At 41.1% G+C, this 14,731-nt stretch overlaps 1 protein-coding gene across 1 annotated transcript; it reads left to right on the forward strand.

Moving 5' to 3' along the window:
• Positions 1-4,121: 4,121 nt before the first annotated feature.
• On the forward strand, positions 4,122-7,014 carry LOC143421522 (uncharacterized). Its single transcript, XM_076891129.1, has 2 exons — positions 4,122-4,301; positions 5,090-7,014. The coding sequence occupies exons 1-2, from the start codon at positions 4,267-4,269 to the stop codon at positions 5,865-5,867; spliced, it is 813 nt and encodes a 270-aa protein (XP_076747244.1). The 5' UTR covers positions 4,122-4,266; the 3' UTR covers positions 5,868-7,014.
• Positions 7,015-14,731: the final 7,717 nt, after the last annotated feature.

Consider the following 14,731-nt stretch of genomic DNA (forward strand, 5'->3'; position numbering starts at 1 on the left):
AAAAAGCATTAAAACATGTTAAACACACAACAGCCTTAATAAACGCAGAGTAGTTTTGACCCCGAAGCAGGGTTCATATGTCATCACTTAAAGATCGGATTCCTTGCTGATGATAGATAGACGGTTCATGAGCTGGCAGTGTGATGACATGCTGATATGTCACAATGACAATCATTTTCCATGCTTAGCCTCAGCATGTATTGTAAAATGTTTTCTATATTTGTTTAGGTGACCCTGAATCCTCCCTTAGTTATGCTGCTATAGGTGTAGACTGCTGGGGGATGCCCATGATGCATTGAGTATTTCCTTTTCAGTCACCTTTCTCACTCAACATGTGTTAATAGACCTCTCTGCATTGAATCACACTTGTTAATCTCTCTCTCTCTTCCACAGCATGTCTTTATCCTGTCCTTCTTCTCTCACCCCAACCGGTCACAGCAGATGGCCCCGCCCCTCCCTGAGCCAGGTTCTGCCGGAGGTTTCTTCCTGTTAAAAGGGAGTTTTTCCTTCCCACTGTCGCCAAAGTGCTTGCTCATAGGGGGTCATATGATTGTTGGTTTTTTTCTCTGAATGTATTATTGTAGGGTCTGCCTTAAAATATAAAGCGCCTTGAGGCGACTGTTGTTGTGATTTGGCGCTGTAATAAATAAAATTGAATTGAACTGAATATGTTTTGCATCCTGGACAATGAAGCTGACAGAGGAAGTGATGGGAAAAAATATTTTTAAATCTTAAATCTTGTGTTTAAATCTTAACACCCAATGTTTTCCTGGATAAATCATGTTAGAGCCACTGTAATATTACTTGCAAGTATTCGTTCCTTTTTGTTCCTTGTTATTGTTTCATTATTTTCTGAAACATTACTTTCTTTATAACAGGCTAGTTTAGAATCTCATCCCTCCACCTCTTGCCACTACCATAAATCTGTTCTCTTTTCATATAAGCATCGAAACTAATAAACATAATTTTGTTAGTTTTGGCAAAGTCATGCGTATGAGAACTCACAAACGAACTGTCATGTCTAGTCTGATACAAACATACTCGTCTGATTTATTCACTGTGTAAACACTGCATGCAAAATGCACCAGACTAAAAGTAAAAACGGCTGTTCTCAGTCCAGCCAGCAGACAAGTGTTTACCAGCTTAGAGACAGAATAAATTTGCACCTGTTATGAGCGATAAGCACAGCAACAAATACATGAAGCAATTCAATATGCAAAGTTTGGGGCATTTTTGGCAAATATTGCATTATTGCTCCTGTTAGGAGCAATATTGCATTATTGCTCCTGTTAGGAGCAATATTGCATTATTGCTCCTGTTAGGAGCGACGCATGCCTCACTTCATGCAATACTGGACAGCGTGGCTTCTCTCGAAAAGAAAGGGACAAATTAGACAAGTTTGCCTTGCTGCTATAATTCTCAATCAGCCTGGATAAATAATTTGTTGCTGTATGAAAAAACACCTTCACAAATCGCAGACTTCTTACTGTTTCTCACTGATAAAAGAAAGAGGAACAACACGAGGTTCCTTTTCTGCAGTAAACCTATTCGCCTCGGAGCTCTTTTACCCAAGAATTCCATCAAACTTTATGTTTTGTTTTGTTTTTCATAATAACAACATTGTAAGCATTCGAGGAAAAAATATTTACGACCTTCAGACAAGTACCTCATTAATTATAGCTACCTTATTGTTTACTGATGTTTATCTAGACAGTTGCCTTCCCATCAGCCTCTGCAAACTCTCTCCAATAACTACTTCATCCAGAGCAGCAACATGCTGTCCCTAGGCACCACGTGCCAAGCCTTATCTAATGTCTCATCTAATCATTGAGCTTTTCCAACCTTTCTCTTATTGAAAACTTCTTCAAAGAGTAGCTGTGAAACAACTAACTAATCTAACTTTGCAAAGGACTTATCTACTTGAGGAAATTTCAGTCCGGATTCAGAGCACAGAAACAGCAGTAGTGAACGTTACTAATGACCTTCTCATAGCCTCTGACCATGGGCTCATCTTTGTGCTTGTCCTGGGAGACTTCAGTGCATCATTTGATACAGTTTGTTACCTTAACCTCCTAAGACCTGAACTCTTTCATGGCATGCATTTTTAACTTCGCTTTGCTACTTGAGCTGATGAATGTAAAATCAAAGAATTATCTTTTTACCTGATTTTTCTCTATAAGGGTCTGATATCCACATATGAGAACATTCGTTTTAAATTTCGATAGACCAGTGGCAGTGTAATGTTCTCGTAAGAGATATTAGGCCCTTATAGAGCAAAATTAAGTATTGTGGTCTAGACCAGCGGTCCCCAATCCCAGGGAGTTGTTTGGTACTGGGCTGCGAGAGTTGAGGCTCGGGTGTGAAATTTATGGTTTTCAGGGTTTTTATCAGTTTTTATCGTTATTTTTTTATCGTTAACTCGGTTTCCCTGGATCTTTTCCTGTGTGCTATGAATAAATTTTCTGTTTTTGTACCGTTACTGGTTTTATTTTGTTGTATTTATCCACAACACCTTAAAGCCGGTCCGTGAAAATATTGTCAGACATAAATCGGTCCGTGGGGACCGCTGGTCTAGACAACCCAGAATGTGATGTCCACATATGTGTACACAAGGTCCTAGGAGGTTAAATAAAATTGGCATTTTCCTTTATTATCTTTAATATTTCCAATAATAGGATTGGTATTAAAGGAAATGTGCAGCAGTGGTTTCAATCACATCTGATAAACTCAGATTTTTGGATGTAAATGGCTTTTCTTCACATGCAAAAGTTAATCGTGGACTTCAGGGTTCTTTGCTGGGAGCAACGCTATTTACGTTATACGTGTTTCCCCTGGCAGTATTATTAGAAAACACAGTATATAATTTTACTGCTTTGCAAATGATACCAAGCTTTATTTATCTGTGAAGCCAGGGGGCACAAATCATCTAGTTAAACTAGGCATGTCTTACTCTGGATGGCAGTACCTTGGTCTCCAGTAACACTGTGGGGAACCCAAGAGTTGTTTTTAAACAGCATATGCCCTTCAATCCACACATTAACAAATATCTAGGACAGCCTTTCATTCATCTGCCCAATATCGCAGAAACATCCCGTCTTAGTCTGTGCATTCATTACTTCTAGGCTGGGCTACTGTAATTCATTATTATCAGGCTGTGCAGTTAATCCAAAAAGCTGCAGTGACAGTACTGCAACAGAGCAGAAAGATAGAGCATTTTTCTCCTGTACTAGCTTCTCTTCATTACCTCCTCTTAATCACAGAGTTTAATTTAAAAGCTTTCTCCTCATACAAAAACGTCCTAACAGCCTTCAGCCATTAGACCGTTTGTGTCCATTTGGGCCAGTTAGACACCCTCTCTACTTTTAAGATTAGTCTTTGTGTCGGATGTGGTGACCCTGAACCGTCCCTTAGTTACGCCGCTATAGGCTCAGACTCCCGGACTTTGTGTGATCCGCTGGTTTCTTCTCCAGTCACCTCTTTTTTCTCCCCACTGCTACACGTCCAGTCTTTCCCATCGCCCCCAACCCATAGCTGGTTCTGCCAGAAGTTTCTTCCTCTTACAAGAGTTTTCCCCTCCCACTGCTGCATAGAGTTCATTCATAGGGAATCATCTGATTGTTGGGGTTTTCGTGCGGTTGTTAGCTTGCAGAACAAAGTGACTTTGGGTGGCTGCTGTTGTAACTAGGTGCTGTATAAACAAACTTGAACTGAATACAACTAATGTCAAAGTGAGTCAAGTCATGAGTCATTCTTAGCTGGCAGCAGTTGTAGTGATCATATCCTTGTTGTGTGCATGTCTCTACCTGCCCTACAGCAATACATGAGATGTTGACAGCACATGCTGGCTGTTTAGTCAACTCTTCAATCATACATCTAAAAAGAATAAAGACAAAATTATATGAAGCTGTATTAGTTACTGGTTTGATATTAGTCTGTATAAAAGGCTCTTTGAGGAAACTCCTTTTTGTCTCTGTGCCACATTGAAAAACATACAGGTTAGGCTGATGTCCGCTGTGAAAAGATAACTCTTGGGCACAGATCCTCTGCCCTTGTGAGTCAGATTCAGCTTTGCTCACAGACATGACACCACAGAGTGAGAATGAGCCAACTGAGCTGAAGCAACCGGCACTAATAAGGAGAAGAGAGCTGGGGCTCCTCACACTCACTGTTTTCCATTTACCCACACCGGCAGCCGGGCTGGGATGAGGGGCTAAAATGTGATTTTTTTAAAAGAAGAGATCAACGCACAAGAGGTGAAACAGGGCAATGACCTTCAGTCGCGACTTCCTGTCTATACACAGGTGAGTTCCTTAGATATCAGAAGCGATAGACGAAGGTTAACAAAGCTGAGGAAATGATCTAAATCAGGGGTAGGCAACTCCAGGACTCGAGTGCTGGTTTCCTGCAGGTTTTAGATCTCACCCTGGGCCAACACACCTGAATCAAATAATTAGTTTGTTCCCAGGCCTCTGGAGAGCTTCAAGACATGTTGGGGAGGTAATTTAGCCATTTGAATCAGCTGTGATGGATCAAGGACACATCTAAAACCTGCAGGACACCGGCACTCGAGGCCTGGAGTTGCCCACCCCTGATCTAAATTAAGCTAACTTTTATAATTAATAAGAGCAGTTTCAAACGTATTGTTTTCCAGATAGCTTTAGCTAAGGTTTGAATACATACATACTGTGAATCATGAGAGTTTTTATACACATAAACTGGTATATAGCTATTTTGCTTAGGAAATTTTAAAAGTTTGCACGTTATATTTATTTTCCAATTAAAAGCATAACTTACTGCTGTATTTTTCAGTGTAACTTGACTTATAGGCTAAATGAAGTTAACATGAGTCATCTTAAGACTCCTGTAAAGCTGAGAAATTTATCAGTGGTTTGTTTGCTTGCCTGGGTTTCTGCCTTCATGAGTAGTACTGCCTACTCATAAAAATAGAGAACAGCATTAAGAAATCTATGTAGACGAGATAAGTCAGCAGTGAGTCTGTGGTGAGGCAGCGACAATTTAGAGAATTATTTAGTGTCTAAACTGTTTTATGTCATTCTGAGCTAACCGCCCCGTGCTGCACTCTCTGCAGGTCGCATCAACTTTTAAAGTCGATCTGGGAGATAAGCTGCCTCTGCCTTCCTGGTTCAGTCACAAAAGGGGTGCACCCGGCCTCCAAAGGATGGCTACGCAGGTTTTTACTGCTGAAGCTGGTGACGGTGCTGCTGTTCCCCCATGGGGTGGGCCTCCCCCTGCTCCTGGGCTGTGTATTCAGCCTGCGTGCTCTGTTGCTCCTGCGCTCCCCTCACATCTCCACCAAGCCCTCCACTGTCCTCCTGAGCCAACTGGCTCACTCAGATAGCCTGGTGCTGCTGCACTGGGCGATTCAGCTGGGAGCGACCCTGGGCAAGTGGATGGAGGAGGCGGGCTGGAAGGAGGAGGTGAGTTTTATGAAGGACGGGAAATTGGTTTGGTGGAGAGAGGCCGCAAAAGTGCTCTGTCATCAGCTGCTTGATGCACATCAGCTGGCCTCTCTGCTGCTGTTGGGTCTGCTGGGACTCGAGGCCACGCTGGTGTCACGCTGGCCTCAGCAGACTCGGAGATTCAGGACTTCTCGCTGGGCGCAGCTCAGCTGCCGTCTGGCCTGGATGCTTGTGCTGCTGGAACTCACGTCTTTGCTACACTGCAAAACATTGCAGGACCCCTCAGCATTTCAGGATGCTCAGATTTCCCCTCCTGGCATCGTGCTTCCCCCCTCCCTGCCTACCTTCTCGTGTTATCTGAGGAAGATGTTATGGCTGGTGAATTCATGGCTGCATTACACCATCTTCTATGGTCAACCACAGAGGAAAAAGAGTTCTTATCATTAGACCTTTGTAAGAGGAGGAGAAATGGTTGTATTTATACAAAAACAAAATCTTATTTATAAAAACTTATTTTACAAGCCAGACTATGTAAGCTTTTCTGCGAATAATCTGTCATACAGACTATTTGATTTTAATTTATAAAACCAATAAAAAAAATATACTAATGTAAAAATGAATGCTTTAAAATGTTAATAAACATGAATTTGACTACAGAAAGCAAAGTAGAAGTTACACTAGGCCTTCTGTTCAGCTGGAACAGGAAATACAAGTGTTTTATACTTACAGTAGTCATAAATAGACAACTAATCAGTGACTAACCCATCATCTGAATTCCCATTTGCATAGCCACTTATCCAGTTCAGGAGCTTCAGAGTAAAATGAAAGTGATTTTTCAGAAACAGATCATCATTGAGGAAAATTAGCTTTATGAATGATCTGAGGAATTTGCTTTAAAAATTAATAACATTTTAATTTCCATAAATGACCTTTAATTTGACCTTTAATTTGAGTCCACCTCTCGCCCTATGACAGCTGAGGTAGGCTCCAGCTTATCCCAGCAACTCTGATAAGGATACAAGGAAAAGAGAATGGATGGACTTTTAATTTGTATCATATTTGCTTTATCTGGCATTTGGGGGAAAAAGCTGCATTGTGGAGTTTATTCAGGTTTTTCAGTACATTCTTTGTATCATATGTGGTACACTAGGCATCGAGGGGTTAATCTTTGGAATTTTTGTGTTTTATCTGTTACAGGCGGAGCCATGCACTAAAACATGCTTTATCTGCATCTGTTTGAGTCTTAATGGGACTATAATTGACAAAATTAATGTAATGTTATATTCAGTAAGAGTTAAAACATGTGACTATAACCATTAACTCATTAGGAAGCTCTTTACTGAGGTCACATATCAAATATGAATTAGTGTAATTTTCTCATAAACTTCTAAACAATTCTTCTTTTCTTTGTATTCAAAGTCGTCACACCCTGCTCGGCACGACGATTCAAAAAGAGTTCACATTTAAGCCGTTTCACTTTTCAGTAACCACATTTAATGCCCATCTTTTATGTACAGTGTTTTATGAACTGAGCAGAGGAACGTCTGACTGTCAGACATAAAAAGACTGTTTAATTCTTTTAAATGCAACTTTTCATGTGTAAACACAAACTAAAAGCAAGTTTAGTTTTTTTTAACATTACTTGGAGTAACACCTGAAATTTGCTTGGAGTTTAAAATGATGTATTGACATATATTACTAAAAAAACAAATACTTTTGGTACAACAAAATGTGTTGCAACAGGACAAAACATCCTTTAAATGGGAATCTGAACACACACGGCTTTCACACTTGATTTTTGAGAGGCTTATATGACATGATCAGCTTTACGTGCAAATGCGCGCTCACTTGTTGTCTCTCCCTTATTTAAACTGGCAGCCAGCCCAGGAAATGGTGTTAATACCAGAGTGCAACACAATAAAAGGTTTGCCGTGGTAAAACCGCACACTAGAGCTCATAACAGTCTTTTCTAAAAGGTTTCCAGTTCACTGCAGCTTTTCATCATTTCTTTTGTGCGGCAAAACGGAAAACAACAACAACAAAAACAATAAACTGGGATGGGTCACAAGGAAGCTCTAATGAATGGAAATGGCCTCAGTGTAATTTCCGTAATGTCTTCTATTGATTTAATTTGTTACTATGTGGATAGTACAAATGCGCACACGCTGATTGGAAAATAATTTTCCTAAACGATTTGATGGATGGTTAGTGAAATGTGGGTAACTTTGGGCAGGACCAAAGCCACAAACACTCAGCTTGGCAGGCAGGGCTGTATCAAGACATGATCTAACCAACCACCACAGTCATACCTGAACTCCTCACATTTGTCACAAAGCACATGAGAGATTCAAGATAACGACAGGTGCTTACATCTGGATAGAATCTGCGACATAACCACGTCACACACAGCAGTCAGTGCCGAGAAATATGTGCTCTGTCGCTGCCATACATGATGAAATTAAGGAAGTTCCAACCACAGAGAGGGGTGAACACATTACATGGTTCAAAGTTAATGTGAGCAGCAGCTTCCACGTACTTGTGACTGAATCCAGAGTTTGTTCTTGCAGTGTGCGGTGTGTCCAGCAGAAGGAAGCACAGAGCTGCTTGCTCTGCTTCTTTACATAATCCACTCCAAGGAGCTCCTGACACAGTGTAAAAGACTGAAGAGGATCGAGGAACTCTGCTTCTATGCTAACCTATTTACTACTGTGTTTGTGTGTATCAGTGTGTAGCTGCAAACTCAAGTGTTCCTGGAAGAAATCAATTAAAGCTGAAAAGCGAGGAACAGCTTAAGAAAGAGGGGCCTCGGTGGCCGCTTCCTTCCCGTGATGTTTGGCAGTGGTGGCCCTACGCAGACTACTTTGGCATCGCAGCTGTCACTCACAGGGGAACAATGTGGGAGGTTACACTTTTAAAAATAACAACATGTCCTGTTTGTTCTCTCGAACGAGTCAAGGTTCATCTGCACTACAGGCTGTAAAGGAGAGACCGTGGTAACTGGGTCATTTCATCTCAAATCAACATGGGCCTTGTGCTCGACCGGTTTGCATCAAAGGTTTACGGACCGAAGTTTGTATGTCTGTAATGAGCCCTCTGACATTTAGACTTCATCTTCTCTCAGCTTTGATCTTTGATGTGTTGTCTTTCAATTTTAAATATAAGGCTGAAGTTGAAATTTTTCATACCTTGGGTATTTTCCTTCTCCTGTTCCTGTTTTCTCCCACTGCCTTTATCTGTAATAATAATGCGTCTGCTGTTTTGCCTCCGTGCTTGTGGCATGGGTTTCACTTCTTCTCTGATCCTGCTAACCATGATTCTCAGGAAGGCTGCCATGCTCCTCGAGTTTATCTACTCTTTTTTTTATGCTTAAAACTCTATCATGTGAAAGTCACCAACAACCTGCCTGTCGGCCACTTTAAAACTCTTTCTGTGTTTGACTTTTCCTAATTAGCAAATGGACCAAACCTGTATCCACTCATTGCCAACAGTCCTGATAGGACCTGATTTATTTGTCCTAACATTTCTTGAAGATGAGGTTGTGATACGTTCATCAAAAACATGTCATTTGTTACCAATGAAACAGTCAGTAACATATAACAGTACAGAATGGCCTCTTGTTTTGACATGTAGTTCAACAGCGCCCTCATTTGGGCTGTTTCATTTTTCCAGTGTCAAAGAAAGAAAAATCCATCAGTCCAGATCATTAAGCCACATGCTTTGTCACACTGTTGCAGCTATGATGTCTGTAAAGAAATCTATCAATTAATGTGCAGATTTTCGCCAACTGATTAAACTGACAGTAAGTTACAGTTTTACATGTTGTTAATCAGAATCAGAATCAGAATACTTTATTAATCCCGAAGGAAATTAGGGTTACAGCAGGCAGCGCGCTAATGGCGCATGCGCACTCACAAAGGAACCTTCTGACCAACTTTACACAAACATCACATTGGGGAGACATGTCAGAAAGGTAGGCTGATAGGAAAAAAAACAACAAAATACATAACATGAGGTAAGAGGAGGAGAAAAAAAAACCACACTCAGACTGAGTGTGAATATAAATGTATATTAAAAAAAAAACAACAGCAAAAAAAGTTCATCATAGCCTACTTCTACCACCTGACGCCTTGTTCTCATTTATTCTGGTGAATCTGTGTGATGGCATGGATCTCTTCCTGTGGATGAGAAATCAGAAAGATAACGCACATAAAGGCTTTTAGGATAGTAAAGGTTGCAGACCTGTTCTAGACAGGTTAGCATGTCCATCCCTTGAGCTGTGACACACGTTCATTTCACTGTATTTAACTGATTTTTTTTTTACCTGCAAACGTACTCACAATATACAGGAAAAGTATTTTTTCCTCCTTAATTCTGATGTATAAATAAAATATTTATAAACTGTTACATGTTTCCAGCAGAGATTTCTCAAGTTTCTGCTGCAGTTGCGTCTCCAGAATGTTTTCATAGCAGTGGTCATGTGGAGTGTCGCACCAAATACAGAATTTCCAGTTTTATTATAGTGTTGTCAAATACAGGTTACTTGACAAATATGTCAAAAAGAGAGACAAGAAATATATGCCTAGTTAATTTCCTGCTGTTAAAGATGATAACACTGAAAACCAAATAAGATTTTGAAATTCATAATAATCAGTTTTAAGCAGGAATAAATAAGAAGTTAATGTTTCAACTCATTGTAGGGTGTCGCTCTCGTTTGCTCACGTTTATTAGAATTAATACCAGCATAGGACAGTCTTGACAGCAGTGTTGGTAAAGTTACTTGAAAAAACTAATTAGTAACTAATTACTGATTACTTCTTTAAAAAGTAATCCTGCTACTTTACTGATTACTCATTTTCAAAAGTAATTAGTTACTTAGTAATTTTTTAAAAAACATGATACACAACGTGAATACGTAATAAAGCAACAGACCTTTCAGCCCAATTCTATTTTTTATTCATAATCCATCATATGAAATTGAATCAAATAGAAAACGTTTTATGAGTTTTAATCTTTTAATTTTACGCATTAAGCAAAGATTTAACTATATGAAACAGTTTTTGACTTGAAGAAATTGTTTAACATTTAAACTTATTTTCTGCACATTCTGCATATTCTGTTTACACTCTTTCAAATAGATGCAAGTAAAACACAGCAGAAAATAAATAAAATCAAAGATTCAGCGGCACTAAGTCCTGTCGCTCTTAAATCTATGTTCACCTGTTTAGCAGGAGTGGAGCAGGTGGAGGTTTGCCTAGTGTCGCAGTCATGTCCGCAAGGGGATCCGGGGGTTTCTCTGTGAATGTCACGTTCCCGTGGCGGCGTGCTAGGCGCTCGCTCAGATTTGAAGTTTGATTTTTTGCTGTAGACAGAAGTTTTCTTCCCATGCAGAGTGTACAGTGTACGCTAATGTTATTTGTCACTTTTTACGGACTAAAACTTAAAGTAATGTAAGTACGGCCATGCTTTAAACTGCACGGTGGTACTCTCTCCATCACTCCATATTATCCATTGTTGATCTGCACACGTCTGTTGCTGCCACGAGCGTCGCACATGCTTACGTCACTGTCATGAGACACTCTCACAAACAAAATCATGAAGGTTTAGTAACGCAGTAACGCAGTAACGGAGTAACACAGCGTGCTTACGGGAAAGTAACAGTAATCTAATTACTTTTTTGCAATAGTAATCTCTTACACTACTCGTTACTTGAAAAAAGTAATCGGACGCCCATCTCCGCTTGCCAGTGGGGGGCCACTGGAGGGGGCAGCAAATCTTGGGTGGTGGCCAGTGCCCCCATTGCCCCCTCTTAATGGCACCCCTTCCGGCCCTAAAAAGCTGTTTATTGCACTGAGATAATTTTAACTAAGAGACAGCTATGCATGTAGGTTGCTTAATGAACAGCTGTATATACAGTATATACAACCGAACTTTAAATACAAAGCTTTGGTTATATTGTTTATGCTATTAGGATGAAGGACGTCCTTTTTTCATGTATCATTAGAGGTATTTATGGATTTTTACTGTTTCTAAGCTCAGCACTCAACACAGCTATGGTAACACAGTGCTTTTATCTATTGTATCACACAGTAAAGAGGGTTAAAATTAAACTAAATTCAATTATCCCCTGGAGCAATGCCAATTTTCCCCTTCAAGAAGACCATGTTTGGAAAAGAGCTGATACAGTCTTTGAGAGCTGACTTTTTACTCCCTTGAAATGAGGAACATCAGCCCATTATATCACAAAGACAAACAGCTCAGTCTGAACAGGTTGAGGTCAGTCTGGTCAGCCTGTCTGCCTCGCCTCTCAGTCTGGAGAAACGGGCACTCACCCATGGCTGCTCATGCTGCACCTATCAGTGCTGTGGGGTAAACAACTCCCCCTCGATCTCAAGCTGTAGTAGCTCTCGGAGGCCTCAGTTAAAGCCAGCGGCATTGATCTGGGCTCTGCCCAATCGAGTGTCTAATCAGGTCAGAGATTAATGCCGTCTCAGGGACTAAGGTCACACATGCACACAGGAGTAAAGGAGTAAAGCCCACTGTACTCCTGTTAACATCAGTCCAAAAAGAGCCTACAAAGCTCGAGACTCCTGTGTTATACTGCCTTGCTGCCTTTGTCCAGCCTTGTTGTCAGGGGAGAGGCATGTACGGCATGACGGGGCTACCCCTAAACCCTCCTGGAGCCCGTGAATGAGAGGATGGGCAGAAGCAAGGGAAGAAAAGCAAAGGAAATACACTCATCATTGCATTAAAGGAGCGTTGGACAGAAGGGTCCAAGAAGAAGAGGCCAGGGAGGGAGGGAAGGAGGCGGTGGTGGCAGTAATGGGGTCTTTGTTCTGGTTGGTGTGACTCACAAAGCCCTGGCCAGGGCCGCACAGCTTAGTTACCCTTACCAAACACAGAGAAGCAGGAGGGAGGAGTGCATATGGGTTTGTGTGATTGGGGTACGTTTTGGGGCTCTAGGTCGAGGTAATATAGGTCCAATACTCTGATTATTTACACATTTAATTTTATTAATACTGCTTTAGCATCCAGCCCCTCTGATGATGGCTGAATAAATTAAAGTGGATTTGGTGGTGGCAGATGAAAGTCACTGTAAGGATATATGTGAAAATGGCATTGTTTGCACTGTTTTACATGCCACTGTGGCTTATATTAGGCCTTGCCAAATTAATGGGATACCCTCTGGATGATTACATGAAGCTGTAGCTTGTTTAGGCTCACTATCTGGATTCAATTACAGTAGTCAAGATGTGAAACACCATTCAGGAAATATGCTCTCATCACACGGTGTGACTCACACTTCTTTAAGTGCTTGTTCTTCAACATCAGCAATTAAGACGGTTAAAGACATCTGGTGGTGTGCAAAGCATTGTGTGTCTGTGTGTGTGTGTGCGTCTCAGCTCAGTTTAGGCTTTAAGCAGGATGTCCTGTCCTCCCTGCTGCTATTGTGGAGCAGTCAGCCTGCCAGACGCTACTCCTAAAGACCACTTCCCCTCTGTCAAGCACCTCACTCTCTGTGTCTCTGTCACACAAAAACACATTGTTCACACGGACACACAAGCACACACATGCTCACATACTGTAGCGCCCCATGCCAGCCTGAACACAATGAAAACCTGGCCAACACCGCCCTGTCACCTGGTTAAAAATAACTCTTTTTGCAACAGATTATGGCTGTGTTTTAACAATAGCAGGACTTTGATCAGCCAAAATAGCACTACGCTGTTATTTTGAGGTATCACTCACCAGAGCTGACTGTTATGTTTTGGCTCCGTAAAGTTGCCAGGCACCCCGAAGATGTCACATCCATTTTTTTTATTGTGCTGTATTTATACTATATATAATGGGGGGGGGGGGGGGGGGGGGCGGAAGACTGTACTCTCTCTGTCAGATCTGAGGTTTTACATATCAGGAGATAATTTTTAAAATCCAGGTCTCGAAATGATTTAAATACTACCTCAGATCGTTATTTAACAGTTAGCTGCGGTAAAGCAGAAGAAGTGTGTGAAGAACGAATTACGCCGCATGATTCAACAGCTTGTAGAACCACTTTTAGCAGAAAAACATGAAGTTTTCTCACAGTGTTGTGGAGGAATTTTGGCACACTTCAGTTCATCGAGGTCTGCGGTCGTTTGTTTATGCACAGATCTCTTCAGGTCCCACCGCAGCATTTCAATCATGGCGATGTATGGACTTTGACTGGGCTGTTGCAACATTTGGACTCTTTTTTTTCTTCTTCAGCCGTTCTGTTGTTGATTTGCTGGGCTCATCGTCCACTTACGTGACCCAGATTCAGCCAAGCTTCAGCTGTTGGACACATGGCCCCGTATTTGACCCTAGAATACTTTGTGGTTGACTAAATAGAATAGAATAGAATTCAACTTTATTGTCATTGCACATGCACAGGTACAGGGCAACGAAATGCAGTTTGCATCCATCCAGAAGTGCTTTAGCCATGATATAGATATATTACAAATATATATTAGCAATAATATAGATATGTAAGTATATGAAATGGGTCTATTATGGTATGTTATAATGTACACGGTATGAAGTATGTTATGAATATGCTATAACTATAAGTATGTACAGGCTGTAGTGAGTACAAGCTATGTACAGGCTATGAACAGGATATAAATATGAAAAACTATACAGAAATATGAGATATACAGCTATACAGAAATGTGAACTATGCAGGTTATAAACAGTTGTAGATTTAAAAATTATGGTATTGTACAGAATGATTATTTACACAGAACTATACAGTAGTGCAGTTAAGATAAGTAAGATATGTGGATAATTTCTACAGAGGCTCCATAAAGTGCTAGTGGTTGTGAGTGGTGGTTCAGTCCATGTTATTATTGTGTGTATGAGGGTACAGTTGTCCATTGTGTGTGTAGGTGGTTGTGTGTGTGTGTATGTCCAGTCCATGTGTTAACATGGGTCAGATGTCAGGAGGCAGAGTTCAGGAGTCTGACAGCTGTGGGGAAGAAGCTGTTCCGGTACCTTGGGATTTTAGTCCGGAGGCTCCTGTAGCGCCTCCCAGAGGGCACGAGGGTGAAGAGTCCATGTGATGGGTGACTGGGGTCTTTGCCTCCAAGGTACAGAGCTGCAAAACAACCACAAATCATCACCCCTCTGCCACCATGCTTGACAGTTGGTATGAGGTGTTTGTGTTGATATGCTATGTTTGGTTTTTGCCAATAGCGGCGCTTTGCATTATGGCCAAACATCTCCACTTTGGTCTTGTTTATCCAAAGAGCATTTTTCCAGATGTCTTGTGGTTTGTTCAGATGCATTTTAGCAAACCT

This window comes from Maylandia zebra, linkage group LG2 (assembly GCF_041146795.1).
Source record: "Maylandia zebra isolate NMK-2024a linkage group LG2, Mzebra_GT3a, whole genome shotgun sequence".
NCBI lineage: Eukaryota > Metazoa > Chordata > Actinopteri > Cichliformes > Cichlidae > Maylandia > Maylandia zebra.